The sequence below is a fragment of the Phasianus colchicus genome, chromosome 13, assembly GCF_987193195.1.
Source record: "Phasianus colchicus chromosome 13, bPhaCol1.hap1.1, whole genome shotgun sequence".
Lineage (NCBI taxonomy): Eukaryota > Metazoa > Chordata > Aves > Galliformes > Phasianidae > Phasianus > Phasianus colchicus.
Genome location: NC_143448.1, coordinates 14,869,712 through 14,888,764, shown reverse-complemented (window position 1 = coordinate 14,888,764; position 19,053 = coordinate 14,869,712). Strand labels below are relative to the sequence as shown.

The following is a 19,053-nucleotide window of genomic DNA, read 5'->3' as shown; positions in this document are numbered from 1 at the left end:
TCATTCCTTACCGAAGTATGGTGGGGCTTTCCAGAGGAGGATGCTAGGAGTGCTCCTCCCAGGCAACTGCATGCCTTATTGGAACACCTATGCAGCAGCTGAGTCCATATGAGACAAATTGTAAGAGACAGACTGCGAGCAATAAATCATTTAATAAGGGGGTCATATAAGCTTCTATTAACAATGTGTCCTTCTATTTATGTGTTTATATTCTGTCCACAGAAAATGTGATGCTGGACTGATGATGGCTTAGGACAACGTTCTGGCACGAAGACAGCTACAAAGCACAAAATACAGATTAAAAAAAAAAAACAAAAAACAAAGAAAAGAACTCAGAAAGAAACAAGAAAAAATCAGCATTCTCTTGCTATCAACGAGAAGCTCTTTATTTTTCCTCAAGTTTTCTTTTCTAAGAAAAAAAAAATTAACTAAGACATTTGCAGAAATGAGACAAACTTTCTCTTCAGGTGACAATATTCAAGCAAGCATGTTGTTTTATTAAATTTAAAGAAACATAGAGAAATTTGGATTGGGATACAGTATCAGGAGAACTGAGAAACTGTGAATTTTCCAAGAAAAAAAAACAAAAACAAACTCCTTAGAACTGTGAACTGAGAAATGGATGAAAATACCACTTAACCCCCTGATTACACCCTGTGCATTCTTTAGAAGACAACATCATCTTTGCTAATTCTGTGATATTAGGGAATGGTTTACAAAGTATCTTTTATTATAATCTTTTAAGACAAAAGAAATATTTAATTAGCTGTGATTTTGACATTTCTGTTCAGAAGTCTTCTTGCACCCTCTGTTTTTAGATAGCATGGATGTATTTGCAGCCAACAGTCAAGGGCAGAAGAGATCTCTTTCCTTAATAATCTTTTTATTCGCCACACCCTATAAAACCCTTGCAGGGAAAAGGAATCAACACCACTACCATATCCCGATCGATACCTACAGCCTAACAGGCAGTAATTATCAAAATAAAGAGGAAATCCCATATTGGGCTACATACCTAACCCATTAATCAAAACAACAGAGAATATCCGTGGCACCGCGTTTCTGCAATAGCACAAAGCATGCCTCCTTGGGTTACACTTTGAACAGGCTATAATCAAAAGAAGAGAAGCAGGACTAACTAAGCCCCAGGAAGCCGCATTGTCCCTTTAACCCGCCGTATTCCCCGTTTCCCATTAGTACTTAACATTTTTCACTCTGTTGTGACTGCTATTATTTCATTTAACACTGGTTAATCTCTATCGGAGGTATACGGAAACCCTCTAGATGATAAGATTGGACGGGCTCCAGCGCTGGCAGGTTCCGAGCTTGCGGGGCGTTCCGTCACGGGGACCGCCTGCCAAGCTGCTCGCGGATCAGCCTCTCGCTCAGCTCCCACAGGGCCGCGGCCGTCAGCTCATTGCGAGCCTCGGCCGAGGGCAGGCAGCGGCAGCAGTTGTTGAAGTACATCCCACCCAGCCCCTCCAGCTCGGCGGCCGTCGCGCAGTACACAGTCGTGGCAGCTCCTTGTTGCTGAAATGACAAAAACAAACAAAAAAAATTGAAAAAAAATCATATATATATATATATATATACACACACACGTGCGCGTGCATAAATAGAAGTATATTTATATAGAGAGCAATGCAGGTATTTTTATCGCTGTCAATTTGCTTGCAGTCTGTCGGAGCTGTGCATCTTTAGGAGAGCATCGGTGAACGCGCTGCAACCAAAGCATTGCTAAGGATGCTGCCTCTCTGCCTGCCAGCCACTTACCTACAACACACCCTGATGAGAAGTTATTTTTCCTTTTTATTTGCTCTTAGAGTGAAAGAAATAATCCAGAATCTCACTACCTGATCTCTGCTCTTTTGCTATTTTTCAATAAACCCTAGCGGGTACTGAAAAAAAAACAAACCCTAAAACCTGAAAAGTTGATCCAAGAAACCAGAAAAGTTGATCCAAGTTTCAAAGCAGCACCTAAAAGCTCCCTTCCCACCTCCAAACATGGGCACTGCCATTTCCTAACCCTGACAAGCAGTTCAAACTGACGGGTGCATCTATTTTGGTGGGTTGGTTTTTTTAAAGCCTCTTGTACAAAATTAACCTGGGCACTCCAATTAAGACCTATCACGTAAAGTGCAATCGGGCTTTGTGCCAAACCGGCCCATCTATCTCTGATCAGTGGTTTTGCTGTGGCCATTGTCACCACTGCTGTGCAAATGTGTTTATCTGCCAGTTCTGCACAGATACGAGCCTTTCCATGTTTGTTTGTTTGTTTTTTAATTTTCTAATAACCATTTTCTCATGTCTTATAATGCTTTAAGAAGCAGGTATAATAGATGCTTCTGTGGAGAAGAGTTTTTTTCTTTTTCTTTTTTTCTTCTTTTATTTTTTTAAACACAAAGCAAACTTATGTGATGAATGGGCTTCTCTGAATTTCTCCAACAGAAAGCCGGAGCTGAAGGGCATGTGGGCAGCAGTGGGTACACCCCAGGGATGGGGCACTCAGGGCTGCAAGCACAGTGCCAGGAGGGATGCAAAGAGAGCATGAAACTGGCTGCCTTTGTAAACTGTAATTAAAAATAATAGGTGAGAGCGCAAAGCAAGACACTGCGCACAACGCTAATTTAAAACCGATAGTTTATCTGGCATCTTGTGATTATTTATGTACATCTTAGTCCTTTCTGTGGTAACTCATTATGAGCTGATAGGAATCAGAATAAAGAAGCTGCCAAGTATGATAGAAAAAGTAAACGAAGAGAAATTAGACGTTGCCACATTAGGATAATTTAATGGGAAAAGAGAAGGAGTTTCAACCTCTTGTGACTTTCCTGCAGTTGTTTTTTTTTTTCCCCAGCCTTTCAGTGTCACAACCAGGGAAACTCAGGGTGCTGTTAGGGGGGTCAGCCTCCAAAAACTCTACTCTGCATTCTCATCCTTCAAGGGCAGCCTGTCTAAAAAACCTCAGTTCCCTTAATTGAGGTGTCTCAATTTTGTAACAGCAAAGAAAGGCGTATTTGTCTGCAAGATAGGCAATTTTCTCAGAAGATGGGATTAAACTGATAATGATGGCTCCACGGCTTAGGAATGATCTCCCATAACAATGTAAAACCAAACCTGTCTGTATTAAGGCACATATTTATCATCAGACCAAAATATTTTTAAAATTACTATAATGCAAAGCAATCCTCTTATTAAACCACTATATTTTTTAAAAAAGAGAAAGTATCTTAAAGGCAGTAGCAGAAATGTAAGAGTTTACTAAAGATAATATTAACAGAGCGCTCATTTGAACTATCCTGTAAAGCTCCACAGCACAGGTATGTTTACTGTATTCAGCTGTTTAGAATAACCCCCAAACAGTGTTATTATCAGTTTTTGCAAGCAATTCAACTGGACTTTTATTGGAAAGGTAAAATTAAACTGAAGTGCTCAATGCAGAATGAGAGCCCTTAAGCTATTGCTGTAAAGCATCCGTCCAGCCAAGCCAAACAGGCTAGCTTGAAGAGAACTCAGTTAATTCATAAAGGAAAGTTTATCAGAGCAGTTCAAAATCCAAACCAAACAATAATTTATCTTTTCAAATGAGCCAGATTTGATGATTCTCATACAAAATTGTCAGCAGGCAGAGAACATCCTACAGCACAACGGCAGTGCTTTATACCTCCAACACTGACACAACCTCAACTCCAAAAGAAGAGAACAGTTTTCCCTGTGTGCATGTAAGATATTTACTTTAAGTGATAAAAGATTATGTGGCTGGAAGCCCAAAGCACTTTATCATGTGATGCCTCCAGTGTTTCACTGAGGAGTGGATGTAAGCAATGTGCCATTTGCTTTTTGGCTGTGTATATCTTTACATCTTTCTAAGTGTTTCAATTGTCCTGAGTGGTTTGGTAGAAGAATTTCAATTGGTCTCACATAGGAAGAAAAGTATGTCTTCTTTTTATTATTTAAGAGAAATGCAGTCTTATTTATCTCTTTGTTGACAGAGGATAAAGCTTAAATATCAGAGAATAATGGACAAATGTGAACTCATCGAGCCTAGGAGCTTAATGGTAACAAAAATAAGAAACAGAAGGTAACTCTCAGGTTCCCAAAGCCATTTGAGCATCTAAATTCCTTTGGTGAATGCAGGATCTTAAGTAAGTGACTCGCCCAGGGACAGAGGGGACTCAATAATGCTCTGGGTCGGGTGGGATGTTGGGAGGACCTCCATCCCAACAGGACCCAAGGAAGCCCATAGTGACCATGACAGATGGGAAGGTCCTTGTGCAACAGACCCCTACTTGGCATCTACCTCCCCAGAAGAGTTGGGGCTGTGGGTAACTGCAGAGCCAATGCAGAGTTGGGCTGAGAAAATGCTGAGTTTCTCAGTAAACATTGTTTAGCCCTTCTGAACGCAGTCTTTTGAATGACATCTTTATATGCCGGGCCTTATGACAGTTTAATAACAAGTTTTAATTTTTTTGCTCATCAGCTTTCCTGTTCACATATCATCAGCATACGACAGCGGAGGATGTTAGGGAATCTAATTAGTAAACAATTCCATACTGCTGATACAAGATGAAACATTCTTAAACCGATAAAAAGAGCACTTTAATCACTGTTGAATGACTTTCAATGCCAAGCGGTTTGTGCCATGTCAGAACATAATTTGAAGAAGATTAGAGTACTATATAAAAGAATTAATGTTAACAACTTCGTTAAAAAACGTCTTAAACAATGAGCTTGTCAGTTGTCACAGGCTCTCCCTGATCTATTGTGATTAACGTCCCCACTCCCAACAATTTAAACCAATAAACAATGCTAAAAGCTCCGGGCAACCTAAACATTTTTTTTCCATATGTCTGTCAGTTGTATATGGTGCTAATCACCCGGGCTGGGGGTCAGCTGCCTTAACCCTAACAAAGGCAGCGAGTGGGGATGATGAATACGTGGGATAAAGAATTTGTGAGAAGCCCAACTGAATCTTTAATCATGCCTCAGTGCCATTTCCGATCCCGGCAAACGTCTGAAAGCTGCTAGGCAAGCACCACGCCATCAATCTTCCCAGTGTACGTAAAATTACCCAGGAATCTTGTTTTGGATTAAGTTGAAGAGCGTCTTAGTAATAAGGGTTCATCATTCTCCTTTGCAAATCATTTGTCAGTTTTGTAATACAATCTTAAACTGCAGCAGGGTGGGATTTGTAAAGCCGTTGCTGTTTATTTATAGTCGAGGCTCAGAGATCTAAATTATCCATCCTCCCAAAATCCTTTGTTGAGATAAAAGTACAAAGTAGCTACCAGTTCATAGGCGTTCATTTCATAACTGTGAGCTATCAATTTGTAACTGACACTACTGAATACAAATGAATATTGGATACCTTAACAGTAAAAGAAGAGGGGTGCCTGATGTACAGCATATGGTAAATCCCTCATTAATATATATAATGCATCCGTTAGTATTCTAAGATACTACTTACGTTCCTGATAAGAAAACATATTACACAGCTAATGTTTAGTTTTCAGATTTGCCTGCTTTCAAATGCATGTTTATTTTCTAAAATTAGATGCTTGTTCTGAAGCAGGTTTACATAGGAAGCATATAAATATTAGAAACAAAGCCATAATTTATCTGTATACTCATCAACTACAAATTAATAAGATCACTCTACTACACTCTGTTAAGGGCATTGCCTATCAGCGAGATGGAATCAGATTCTCTGAAAAAGGAGTTATTCATTTTATTACAAAAAATTAAGTATTGAGGCCCGTTATCTGGGTAGCCTGAGGTGAAGTTTGGCACGGTGCATCTTAAACGACAGCCGGTGGAGGGAGGTGAATTCACAATGACACAGGAGGAGAGCAGTTGTGACAAGGTCCAGATTCAAAGTGAGCAGCTCCAGAGAAATAAAAAGGCAAGTGCTTCCTTACAACTCTTCAGGCCTTTACTGTTAAGCACCTCAGGACCATCAGACCAAGCAAACACAGCCCTAGCACAAAAGTTTCAGCTCAACACAACAGCCTACGCATCACTGAGAGTGGAACCACTCATTTCACACACTGCAGTGCATGGGCTCTCCCACCCTTTGCTGTGCCTGTGGGAAGCACCCCGAGTGTTCAGATCCATGCTAGAGCAGGGTAAGTTTGCCTGATATCTTCAGCCATGGTCATTTCCTGCTTTAGTGTGAAATAACAGCCTCAAGCTCTGGCCAGCCTCCCGGAAGGGAGCTGCACTAGGAACGCACTTGTTTCCATTTGGGATCTCCAGCAAGTTTTAGCCTCACACAGGAGATTATAGGAGAACTGCTTGGTTCCTGCTGCAGTCCTCTTACTCAGAGCAATCCCAGATGCACTGTTATCTTCTGAGTAACACTCACAGTATGTGCGTGCTATTCTCCTGTAAGAAAATTGGATTCCCTGATGGTTTTTTTTTCAGCAAGGAAATATGAAATTGAGACCTGCCTTTGCTCGTTTGGGTGAGTATGATAAACCAAAATCACAGCTGCAACTAAAAAAAATAAAACTTTGGAGCTGCCAAATATGATTCAATAAACAAATCAGGCGCAGTTGACTTCAGGTCCCATCTCCACCCAAGTGCCAGCAGGAAAGCATGACCTGAACTGACTCTGTAATTACAGTCTTTTCAAAGGTCTCACTGAACCACATCTAACCCAGAGATTCTCAACCACCTCCCCTTCCCCCAGCACCACATTTAAACCAGCAAAGCATCTCTTAGAAGATAATACAACGAATAAACCCAAATCTATAAGGTCTGCTTTTTCTTCCTCTGATGTATTCCTTTTTCAATTAATTCCCAACTACAAAGACTCAAAACTCTAACAGCTTCTCTACTTGCAAGGCATAGTTGGTTTCAAGCTGTAAGTTTTCTTAGTGTCATTAAGACCTTTACACATTTACAGTGTTCTTTACATACATTATAGAAGATAAATGTGCTATATTCTTTGAGTAAGGGAACTGCAGTAGTTCACGAAAAGAGGATTTGTTTTCAACTGCTGAGGCATTAAGACCTACTGATTATTTCAACTACTCAATATATGCAGCTATATTTAACTTACATTCTGGGTTTTAACTTTGCAAAAGAAAATGTGTCCACTGTAATAAATGTATTTTGATAATGCACCATGTTGTTTGTGTTATGCAACATCCCAGATATTCTCAATTATGGCAGTGATAGGGCTTGGAAGCTTCCAACCTCCAGCGTCCATTGTCAAACAGATTGTCTGCAACAGTCACTCCACTGGAAAAGGTGAAATACAACACATCAAGGCAGGAGCACTGGGCTGGTTTTCTCATTTCAGCCTTTACTTCCCAAGTGAACTTGGACAAGTCTCTTCAACTCCACGTACCTCACTCTTCCCACCTGTACAATGGGAGAGTACTGATGTTCACCCACCTCACAGGGGTGTTGTGAGGACTAGTTCACGTTTATGGACTGCTTCCACATCTACTGTTGAAAAAGCACTGTCTTGTATTATAAACCATTGTTAAAATGATTCAATTTAAAATGATGTTGGCATTACAGCTAAATTACTACAGATAAAAATGTAAGTACCTTTTGAAATCATGCAGATCCTTCTCTATTGTACAAACTTCCTTCTTTAACCTGTGAAGTTTTCTGCTACAACAGGCCCCATGCTGGTATCCTCCCTCCCTCATGTTAGTTTTTGCCCAGCTCAACGAGAATTTGGTCAAACACTACTAGCCAGAGTACCACTGGGGGCTCCATGAATGGTTGCTTTAGATGTAACCAGACCCTGAAAGCAAGAACAGTGGGTTCATCTCTCCCAAACTTTGTATATGCTAGAAAGAGCCACCGTGGCATATCACATTGCCTAACACAGGGCTATCACATCTGAGCTGCCTTGGGAAATCCTGCAGAAGGGCCCACATTTCCCACCTGGAATTGTATCTGCCAGCCTTTCACACCTCAGATAAGACCACCCCATGTTTGAGGTAGTTGCAGACACGTAGTTTATACAGCAGTACTGCTCCTTCTGCAGCACCTGGGTGGGAGCTGGGTCCCACAGGCAGCTCCTTATTCCTTACTTTGTTCTCACTGGAGTCCGCAATCAATTTCTGAGTATTGTTTCAAGCCTGACAGAGAGCCATCATAACCTTCAAAAACTTCAGTGAAGCATACGGTTTTCCCTTGCACAACCAGCATTTCAGCAGCATGCCCCATGGGCTGTTCACCGGCCTTTTACCGACACCGCATTTCCTCACTGATCGCTTCTGAATTCTCTTCTCCTGCCCACTGATCTCCTGTTCACACCCGATTTACACTTTCAAGACATCATCGCTCCACTGAAGTGGCAGTTTCGAACACTGCATGCAAATTGCTACCATCTAGCATTGCTGCTCCTTTCTTCTCGCTGTGCCATGACATACAGAGCAGTGGTGTGATACTGCATGCTTCTCCTCTTTTTTGGGAAAACCTCAGATAGGGTTGGGATCACATTGGCCATATGATGCTGCTGTCCTTTGCTTTGCAAAGAACAGGCCAGAGGTAGCCAGAGTCCTAGGGGATCCATCCCTGCAGCACCTCTGAATCTTTGCCATTCACTTTTTGAGACTATGTTTATACAAACATGTATCCTATTATGACTTGTTGGCCACTGCCAAAAATGGAAATCCTATGGAAGATATTGGAAATCTCCCTAAAATGTGACTCTGCCAGCTAAGCCATGCTCTTCCAGGCAGGTGTAACTTGAAGAGTTGGGCCAACAGGTTGTTAACTTTAGACGTGCCCTGCCAGACTAGATATGCTGCTGTAAGCCGGTCATCGGAATAGAGCTGCCTGATTTTCAGACATGCACGTGAGGATTTGTTGAAATCGCTTCTGTTCTTAACTTCTGCTGACATGAAATGTTTTACTTTATGGCTGTACCTAACTTTAATTATAGACATACTTTATATAAGTGTATGTACGCATACAGTTCTGTATATGTTGTATATACTTATATAGCTTTTTAATACTAATTCTAGTCGAAATTTAGAGTCTTTTCAAATGCAGTATTGCTATGAATGTCATCACAATAATGACATCGTGCTTCCTCCTTCATTGCACAGATCCTTTTTTAGACCAACTTTGATTTTAGATACAAGCGAAAGAACCCCGCAAAATGCAATGCTTTTTAAGCAAGTGACCTTTTGGGACAAATATTTAACAAGCTATTTGTTTCAGTTTTAAAGATAAAGAAAGACTGTTTCTCATCTGTTGAGATATAAACACGCACACACACACAGACACAAATTTCAGTAATACAATGCATTGAAAAACCACAGGGTGTGATGATCGGGACGTATCATGGTAAGAAATTAACTACTAACTCTGTCTTCCAGAAACTAATTAAGGGAATGTATTTTGCAATAATACAGATCTAGCAAACAGGCCTCTAATGTCTAGGCTTAGAGATGTAAGCCAGGCACTCCTGTATTATGTATGTGTGATTTTCATAGATAGCCTGCTGTAAAGTGTGCCCTGTTAGTGCATCTTTCAGGCTCAAAGACACTTGCCTTGTTAATATTTCATTTAGTACATACTGTAGAGTCTCATTTATATTACTTCTATAATTAATGGTGATAGCTTAGGCACTGCCTTTACAAGGAGAGATCCCTGTATGTTGGTCGATGGATAATGAGAAACAATAGATATTTCATTCACCAGCAGCTTGTTGCTAGTTAGTAGGAAATTATCGTGTGTACTGTTGCTTTAATTGCCAGGGTAAATAATGCTGCCGCTGTGTTAGTGAACATTTTAAAGCACTTGATGCAAATAGACTAGAAACAAAACAAAACAAAAAATTACCTTTATTATGCTACACCTTAGCATAGGGAGTTAAAAAGGTCTTCAAACATTTGCGTTCTATCATGCAAATATATCTTAATATGCATGTGCTGACTATTCAACTACTGTATTTTAGGAAATACAATTATGCTGCCTTTCTCTTCTCCTATGTAGACTGTAAATAACTGTAGATCTTTCTCTTGTTTTCCTATGTAAATATATGTAAATACTAACAAGCTATGCATGCTGATATTCTAGGCAATTTCAGGTACTTTTATAATCTGAAGGCATGTACTTGAACTGGTTTGTTAAAAAAAAAAAAATCACTTCTCTCAAACCCTTTAAAGCTCATTAGAAATTAAAGATTTCTTACTAGACTGGTTCATTCTATCTCAGTCGCTTTTTCTTTATCTTTTTTTTTTCTCCTTCTTTCTCAGCGCTGCCTCCCAAGACCTGCTCTCAGGGATGCACACTTAAGTCTGTTTTCTCCCATCTCAGGATGTGAATCTCCCCCTCCCTCTCCCCCCCTGCCAAGGATGGGCTCCATTCAGACCTAACACCATGCCTGTCGATAAACCTCGATGGTGGCTTACTGGGCATCTACAGGGGAGAAGCCAATTTCCTTTGCTCCCGTCTCTCCTTCCCCATGTTGTTTTCCATCCCCTTTTCTCAGCCTTTAATCCTCAAGGAAAGACCTCACATGGACACTGAGTTTTGGGGCAGATCCAGTCTCTTTGTCCATTTCTTTGCTCTCTGTCTGCCCGCGGTCCAGCTGCTCGCTCAGACATGTCTTTCTGTTCGGACACCCTCATTATGTTTCTTTTCTGGCATGCTTATGACTTTGACAGACTGCAAAAATAATTTCATAAATAGTTTGATAAATTTCCCCATCTCTTCCCTTCAGCTCTGTAACACCATTTTTGGGAGCCTTTCAGTTGAAGGAGTGTGAACAAAAATGAAATTACCTGAGCTTATAAATCAAGTCATCCCCTGCATACAAACTTGGCAGAAAGGTTTCAATTTAGCACTTTTTCCTATTTTTGGTGTTGTTGTTGTTGTTCTTGCACTAAACGAATATTCCTTTGTAGAAATAGGTAAGAAGAAAAAAAAAGACGTGTTTATCCCCCACTGTGGTAAGGTAAAAAAAAAATTCCCTCCACGTTACCTCTGGAAAATAAATGCAGTGACAACTTTTTAACCGAAAGAAAACAACTTTCATATTTGAAGAGGCTTTTTCAAGAGGAGATGCAGATGAATAAACACATTAATTGACCAGATCTTCATGACTTTTTAAGTTCTCAGACTTAACTCAGTGTCTCAGGAAAATCTCTTTCCAGTCCTTGAAGACTCTTTTAAGATGAATGCTTAAAAAGTCGAGATGACATGGGCATTATGTTCGAGTGCAAGCTGTACTATTCTTTAATAGAGGGCGTAGAAATGGTTCATAGGATTATTATCTTTCTACAGACAAAACCCATTACCTTCACACTAGGAGGGAAAAGCTAGTTTTTAACTTATATAAAATGGAATCAATTATCGATATCTTTGCACGGTTTCCTGGCTCTGCTGGAGAGCGGCGGCGGCGGAGCCTCTGTTAACATGGCAGCGGTGCTGAGCACAGAGCGATTTGCAGAAGGGCTCCTCCTGGCACAGGCTCCTTGTCACACCTCTCCTTTAGTACCATCACATCCGCAGAAGCAAAAAAATAAGTGGCGATGATTTGTATGCAGGGCTTCTACCCTGAATGTCACAGGAGGAGACGGGAATCGTGTTTTCAGGCTCTTCTCGTGGTTATTGTGACTTTAAAGTTCTTCCCAGTGAAGAGTGAACAGGTGAATAAAAAGCAGCCACCAACGCAAAGTCAAAGGCAGTGGCAGGTCAGAGCATCCGTGCAGCATGCAGTCTGGGCATGGAGAAAAGCGTGCCTCTGCCACAGAGCCCTGCCCATCCAGCCTCTGAACAACCCTCTCGTTGGCCACACCAGTGGCTATTCATGGATCGTTACGAGGAAGGGAAAGTTAGTGTGTTTTCATGGTGAAAAAATCCACAAACACCCTCACTTCTTCAACTATTCCAAATAAAATCCTTCCTTCTTTCATCATACAATGCCTAATCTACTCCAATTCTGTGTCCCTCAGCAGAGGGATTGCTGAGCCATACCCACAGGTATTTCACAGTCACATGCAAACTCATATCCATGTTCAGATGTAGTGTTTGCAGTATATATAATAAAACATAAGACTTAAGAAGCCGGTAATGGTGCTTGGGAAGGAAATGCTCATTATTAAACTCTTATCTGTTTATCCCATTCATGAGATCTGCTTCTACAAAGCGCATAATGATAAATGACACATTTGCAAATTATCTTCTGAGTGCTGATGAGAAATCAGCAACCTGCGAGTTACTGTGACTTTGAATGAGTACACTCCACTGCAAGTCTCGTTTGCCGAGATGCCTGCCAAATGAGTGCATTAGTATATTAGGAATCTAATAAATTGACTAACAAGCATTTGATGAAAAATAGCTGTACCATCCATTACATTTTCATCACAGCCAACAAGGCTACCAGGTTTGGGACCGTGCAGGCATGGCTGCTGAGAACAGAGATGCTCCCACTGTTTCCCTACCAGGGAAGGAGAAGGGGGACTGCCGTTGTTCAAGCATCTGAGGCTACTTTCATATTTGCAGTCAGAAAACTTCTAACTTGTTAATCAGGATCACAAATCTGAGGCTAAAGGACCAAAAAGGCTTTAGCCACACTCACGTTCTGCACAGAGACACTGCTTTACTTAACATTGTGCCATCAAATCAGTTTCAGAAGTGACTTAGAGTCCTGCTTCTAATTCAAGATCCTACTGGAAAAGCTATAAGGAAAGAAATCATCCTTCACACAGCCCTCAGCCTGTGTTGTCCAGCACAACACACTCAGTTTCTAGCATGATAAAAACCGATGACCCCTCCTCATCCAAACGCCCTCCCTGCCCAGGAAGGCCCAAGCACTCGACACATTTACGTCCATAGGACCCACAGCAGGGTGACTGGAAGCACTGCCCTGCCAGCAGCCCGAGGTTTGGCTGCTGTTCCATACAAGGCACAGAGGCTTTGTGGGTGCTCCCACAGCTCTGGACAGGGCTGATGCATGACAGATCGCAGCTACGCGCTCGCCTGGCAGAGCCCGTGCGAGTAAATTATGTATTTTCAGGTTAATTAATTCTAGTAAGAGCAATATACCCTTACACTTGAGTTTCAGAAATCTTCTGCGCGCTGCTTAATTTGTTTAAAGTGGAGAGGAACCCAATTCATTACAAACGCACATTTATCGTCTGCCGACAAATCCCAGCAAACACTTTAAAGCTACGCACGTGCAATAAAAGCTGCTTCTGTATCTTCCAGAAAAGCACTTCTGCTTTTACCTGACACATTTGCAAGATTCCCCAACTCTGTCAACAGTGGCTCTCCAGTTTTGTTTAGCTTATCATCAACAGACCCTGCTTTTGTGAGTGGACAAGTCATTTGAGTGTGCACCACAGTTATAATGGCCTGACTGACAGCTCAGCCAGATAAACACGGGAGAATAACAGACGTAGGAACAATCTGGGTATTCATTTTGTCCGTTCAACCGGGTTGAAAGGATTTGCCAGCCAAGGGCACAACACTTCAGGCTAATTTGCTCAGCCAAAGCACTGCCAGAGCGTAAGGCTGCAAGCAGATGACTGATGCTGGGGAGATCAGCGTTCCTGGCTGAGGTACTTATTATTCACCTCTGCCTCATGGGAAATGAAAGCACTATTTATTCAAAGCATCCATTTGAAAGAGAAAAACATATAGAAATGAACTTTCTTACAAAACTTGAACCCTTCTCATTGCTTCCTTGCTTCTGCATAAATTCCATCTGGTTGTGTCCATAGCATTGTGTACACTGCAGCATTTCTCCTTCCACACTTCTTCCTCTCCCCTGTGCCTGCTCCTCTCTTCATTCCTGCGTACTGGCCATAGCCTTGTCTCCTGCTCCACGTTTGTGCTGACACCAAGCACCTTCCTTCACTGTTCATCTCCCATTTTATTGCTCTAGCCCACTCAGCTACTAAGTACTCAGTGGTACTTAGGGACTTGAGTTAGTGGGCAGTATTGGTTACCACCAGCTGGACAGTTGGACTAAATGACCTTAGAAATCTTTTCCAGCCTTAATGACTATAAGATCATGGAGGCTTACCTGTTTCCACAGTATCTCACGTTTCAGTGGGTGCTCCCATCTGCTCCCTCATGCTGAAAGCACTCTGCAATGCCATGATTAGCCCCGTGAACGTGTTAGCAATGCCACATCCAGCACCACAACCGAGCAAGGCAGGTTGGCAAATTATGCTGCTGTGCTTGTTAAGGAAAGCTGTCTCCCTGCTCTCTCACACATTTTAAGCACCCTGAGTTTAGAGTGACAGAGCCACCAGTCCCTCTGCTAACCACGTTAAAAGAAATGATGGGTAGAACAGCCAAGCTGGTACTAAGAAAAGGTAAATGCTGTTCTGACACATCGCCTCGAGCAAGCAAACAAAATAATAACAGCTTACAGCAAACGCTTGCAAGTTTCCTTCCACTAATGGAGATCCACTTTCCAGCCTGCTCAGTTTTTAAGTCATTTTGTCCAAGACTGACTTCAGCAACTCTCCTCTCCCACTCAACAGCAAAAGCAAAAGCTGGCGGTGGTGGCAGCAGCACACCAGGAGCTGTGGCACAGCCCATGGAGGTGCCAGGTAGTGCGGATGGGCTGGGAACAGCATGCAGACCAGCCTCAGAGCCATCATGGGAGGAATGCAAAGTGCACCTGACACTTCTTTTGATCTACTCCTAAGAAGCATTAAAAGGCACATTAATGTGCTGCTTTGGTACGTGTTCATTGTGATAGTCAGAGACATAACTGAGCCTTGCACAAAAGTCTAATTGGGGAGAAGAATAAACTTATTGTTTTCTCTCCTGGACACGCATCCTGGAGCATAGGCAGAGCTGACATTTGCATGAAGTGTGTTGCTGTTTTGCATTTTAAATCCATGCAAGTTAAATGGAGATTGAACGATCACTTTGAATATTCTTGGTAAATCAGTTCATGTGCAGCACTAATTCTAGGCATGCAGTAACTGGCATTGCCTGGCAGCAGGTGATCTTCCTCTAATCCTACTGAACACTGAAATTCACATATTCATATTGTATATATGTGACATATGTGTACTCATACACACACACATATCTGTCTAAATTGCTCACTCAAAATATCAAGTAAATGTTACTAAGGCATCTGAGCATACATCTGCAGCTCTTATGTGCAGTTGTTTCTTATTGCTCACTGAGATCCTCCCATACGAATCACACTCACATCTAGTAACAGTTTTTGTGCACTGAGCAAACGACTCCCCTTGATCTCAACAGACTCTTAAGCACCCTTGTGTCTCTGTGCCTTCAGTTGCCATTTTTTTTTGCCCTATTAAGAGAATCACACAATGAACAAATTGCAGCCAGCCAAGGTGCGCAGAATAAACCATGCAATTCCATCCTTTTTTATGACATTTAAATAACACCAACACACCATTACAGCAGGTACCAGCTCAGGCTTAAAGGAAGTCTCTTTCCAAGTCCACTTATACCACCCAATCTTTCAAATCCACTTTGTGAATTTCCCTATTCAAGCTTTTGGACACCCGTTTTTTTTTCTTCACATGACATTATTTTCTTCTTATAAACAAGCTGATGCCATTACCACCACAAAGATGAAATACAGTTTTACTTTTGTCTAATTCTTAACTGTTGTTCAAGACAGTTTCTGATGAATCCATCTTAAACTGTGGGAAAAGAAGGAATCCCAGTGCAACTTCAATAATTTTTGTTCTATATGAAAAGTGAGAAATATAAAACAAAGAGAAAATGCCACTCCAGGATTTCAGTTAGTGCAGTTAGGGTTTGATAGGCCTTAAATTATCGCCTTACTCAGACCCTGATGAAGCAACCTTGGAAAGTTTGGAAATGTTCTGTTATCTCCTGTAGTAAGAATGGAAATGCATCTGGCTTCCCAGCAAACTCACAGAAGATTCTTCTCACTCAGTACCAACCAGTTGACTATCTCAGTAATTTTCCATTTGCTTCATCCACATAAAAACGATGGTCTGTAACAAGATCTCTATCCCATTTTGCCACAGTGCTGTGTATTTCTAGGAGAATAGTCTTTTAACAATAAATTTCTATTAGAGTTCCATGTGCTCTTAAGTGGCATAATCTTTTTCAGTAGGTGACATGTGAAATATATTCATTTTCTGCCCAAATGCTGTGCTGGAGCTGCACTAACACTCCTTACACACTTTTGATCACCTTTTTCAACCTACTGAGGCTGCAGAGGAAAAGTCGCTCAGAGGTATAAATGATACATACCTAAAGGATTTTTAACTCTTTCTAAGTCCAAAAGCAAAATTGCTGCAAAATAATGAACTTAAGTGACCCCTGCTGACTTCTCAAGGAATGACATTCCATAGGGAGTCCCATCTATAAAAAACCAGATACAAAAATCAGTCCATTCTTCAGAATGTTACTGGTCATCTGAAACGTTCCATTAGTCTACAGCTTGGGATGATCCATCTCAAAATCAAAAAGGATATAGCTGGTCAGATTCTCACCCTTGCAAAAGACACACAGTTAATTTGTTGTTGTTGTTGTTTTCCAGGAATATTATCAGTTAAGCATCACTGGAATATGAACACAATATATTTGCCCACATATCTCTCTGGTGCCTTCTGTATGATGTAAGGGGCAAATAAGAGGTGGCAACGCTTGATGTCAGATAGGCTGCCCCTGCCTTGTTTAATCACTCTGAATGGACTTAAGCTCAACTTGCACTGGCCTACCAGATGGATGCTGAGAGCTCCTTCTAAGCTACCACTTCAATCCATCTGTCAACTACGCTGCAGGAGCCCCACAACTCTGAAATAAGAAAAGTGGTCTTCTCACTTCAGATGCAATATTAAATGCAGGTGACAGGAAATCTTAAATCCCTACCACATTTTCTCTTGAAGTTTGAAAGTCTGATCTCTCTGAAGTCAGTGGGAGCTTTGCAATTGACTTAAGTAGACTCAACACTACAGCTATGGTGGTCAAGATGGAGTAAACACAACTGGAATATTCTCAAAGTCACTGAAGCCCTAAAAACCTATTAGGTTATAGAGGCATCTTAATACTTGAGAGACACTTGAATCTGCCAAGGCTCAGGCATTTAATACAAACCCAGGAAGTGACTAAATGAGGTTGTGCTATGGTGCTCATTAAATGCTTAAACACATGAGTTAGGCTATCAGCACGAATCATGCTGGTAGGTCCAGTTGACCATAGCACAAACAGGACATCCACACTCCAAACAAAAGAACTGCAAGTTCAGATGACCTCATGTGCAGTAGGGTTGTAACCGGGTGCTGCAACTTATGCATCTACCACTTAAGCTTGTGGTGATGGATACTGAAAAAGTATTTTAATTTAGAAGTTAAAAAAAAAAAAAAAAAGGTATAACATTCCCTTTTGAATTCATTTTCTGTGTTGGTATTTGCATAAATCAAAATAGTATACATGCTAAAAATAATGGGAAAACGTGTCATGAGATGTATAAAACTATCCATTCACAGGCATATGCTACAAATGGTTTAAGTGCATTCAGGTATTCTTGTAAACTGCAGCAGCAGAAGAGCTTTCCTTAATTTTTCTTAGACTAGGTGTTAGTGCAAGTTATAACCAAGAATTTAGCACATCCATTCAAATTATACCTAAAGCACTAAATCCAGCACAGCAGTAATTTTCTAGTCTTTCATACTTCCCAACTTAATGAAAAGAGACATTAATGTCCCAACCATAGATTAATTAGATTGAATCATTAAGAGTTATTTCACAGGCATCTTTTGCTAATACACATATTATCACTGAATGCGACCAACCCTGCTTGGAAGGTTAATGTTATTTTGGAAGAATATTTACAGTATCAGTGATAGAAAACCCAATATCTAAAAAAATATTTTCCACCTGCAGCTATCTGTCATCCATCCCACACAAGCTTTGAAAGCTTTCCGCTATCTGTCAAAACATGGGTTTTGATGCAATAAAGACTATAATTATTGAGCATTTACGAGAAATAATATTTTCCCTCTGGTACGTGTTATAACGGTTGTTAACATGCAAGTATGAATACTAATGCTCCAAGCCCACCTATACTCTTCAAAAATGATGATTTTTTTTTTTTTTTTTTGAATACTGATATAAAGGAAAGTATAATAAAGGAGCAAGATAAGACTGAATACAGGTCTGGAAAAGTAAACGTCAATCAGAATAAGGTTTTCAGAGACATAAGAAGTTGATTTGAAGTAGAGTTTGGAAATAAAGCTGGCAATTAGATCCCTGGATATAAACAGCACTTCTTTTGTGCTGGAAAAAAAAAAAAAAAAAAAAAAGAAGATCCCTTTGCAACCAAAATACAAGGCTACAAGATGTGTGAAGGAAACAATACTGAGTGTGCATCAAAACAATTCTGCAGATGCCATGCTAGCAGATGGCTTAAGCCGGCTGAATTACTGTATAAACATTTAACTGAAAGTTTGATTTTCTAAGTGTGGAAATTATACCAAACAAAAAGAAAATGATTCTAAGAAGCACTTAAATTAGTAATTTGTAATTTTCTTTGCTAAGTTGGCATAGCACTGTTACTTTGCGAGAGTCCTTTGAAGAGGGAATTCTGGAAATCTCTGAAAGAAATTGCACGCCATAAAAGGGAGCTCATCCAAACACACAAAATGAAGTGAGACACTTAAAGGTAAATATATACCTTCCCACTGCTGTTGCAGCTAGAAGCCGCTCCAACTGCAAGTTAATAAAAATCGAAACCCCTCCCCACTCTCCATTTCCTCCTTCTCGTGCAGATAACAAAGGCCAAGGCTCTGTTTATATCTCAGTAGCTTCCACAGCAGCCCTTGGTGTGTTGCAGGGGCCCAATTGTAATACACAGGCAGGAAGGGCACAGAGAAAGGCCATTTGTGCAGAGGTGCCTTCAGCAAACACCACTGAGGAGGCGGAAAGAGAAAAATATACAGGAAAAGAGAAAAAAATTAATGCAGAAATAACGTGGCAACATTGTACAGCCTGGGTAAAATGGAGTACTGCTGTTGTATTGATGGCTTTGGGCTGTGTGTCTCAGTTGTCTATGGCTTTGCAAAGCAGGAGTGTGACAGTGGTCACAGGGTCTTAACC

General features: G+C 40.9%; 1 protein-coding gene across 1 annotated transcript in view; it reads right to left on the bottom strand.

The window, feature by feature from the left end:
• Nucleotides 1-256: 256 nt before the first annotated feature.
• The window catches only part of WWOX (WW domain containing oxidoreductase), a 472,763-nt gene continuing 453,966 nt past the window's right edge, over nucleotides 257-19,053 (bottom strand). The window contains exon 9 of the mRNA XM_031615127.2: nucleotides 257-1,530. Within this exon, the coding sequence (XP_031470987.1) occupies nucleotides 1,342-1,530 (189 nt within the window). The 3' untranslated portion in view covers nucleotides 257-1,341. The remainder of the gene's footprint in view (nucleotides 1,531-19,053) is intronic.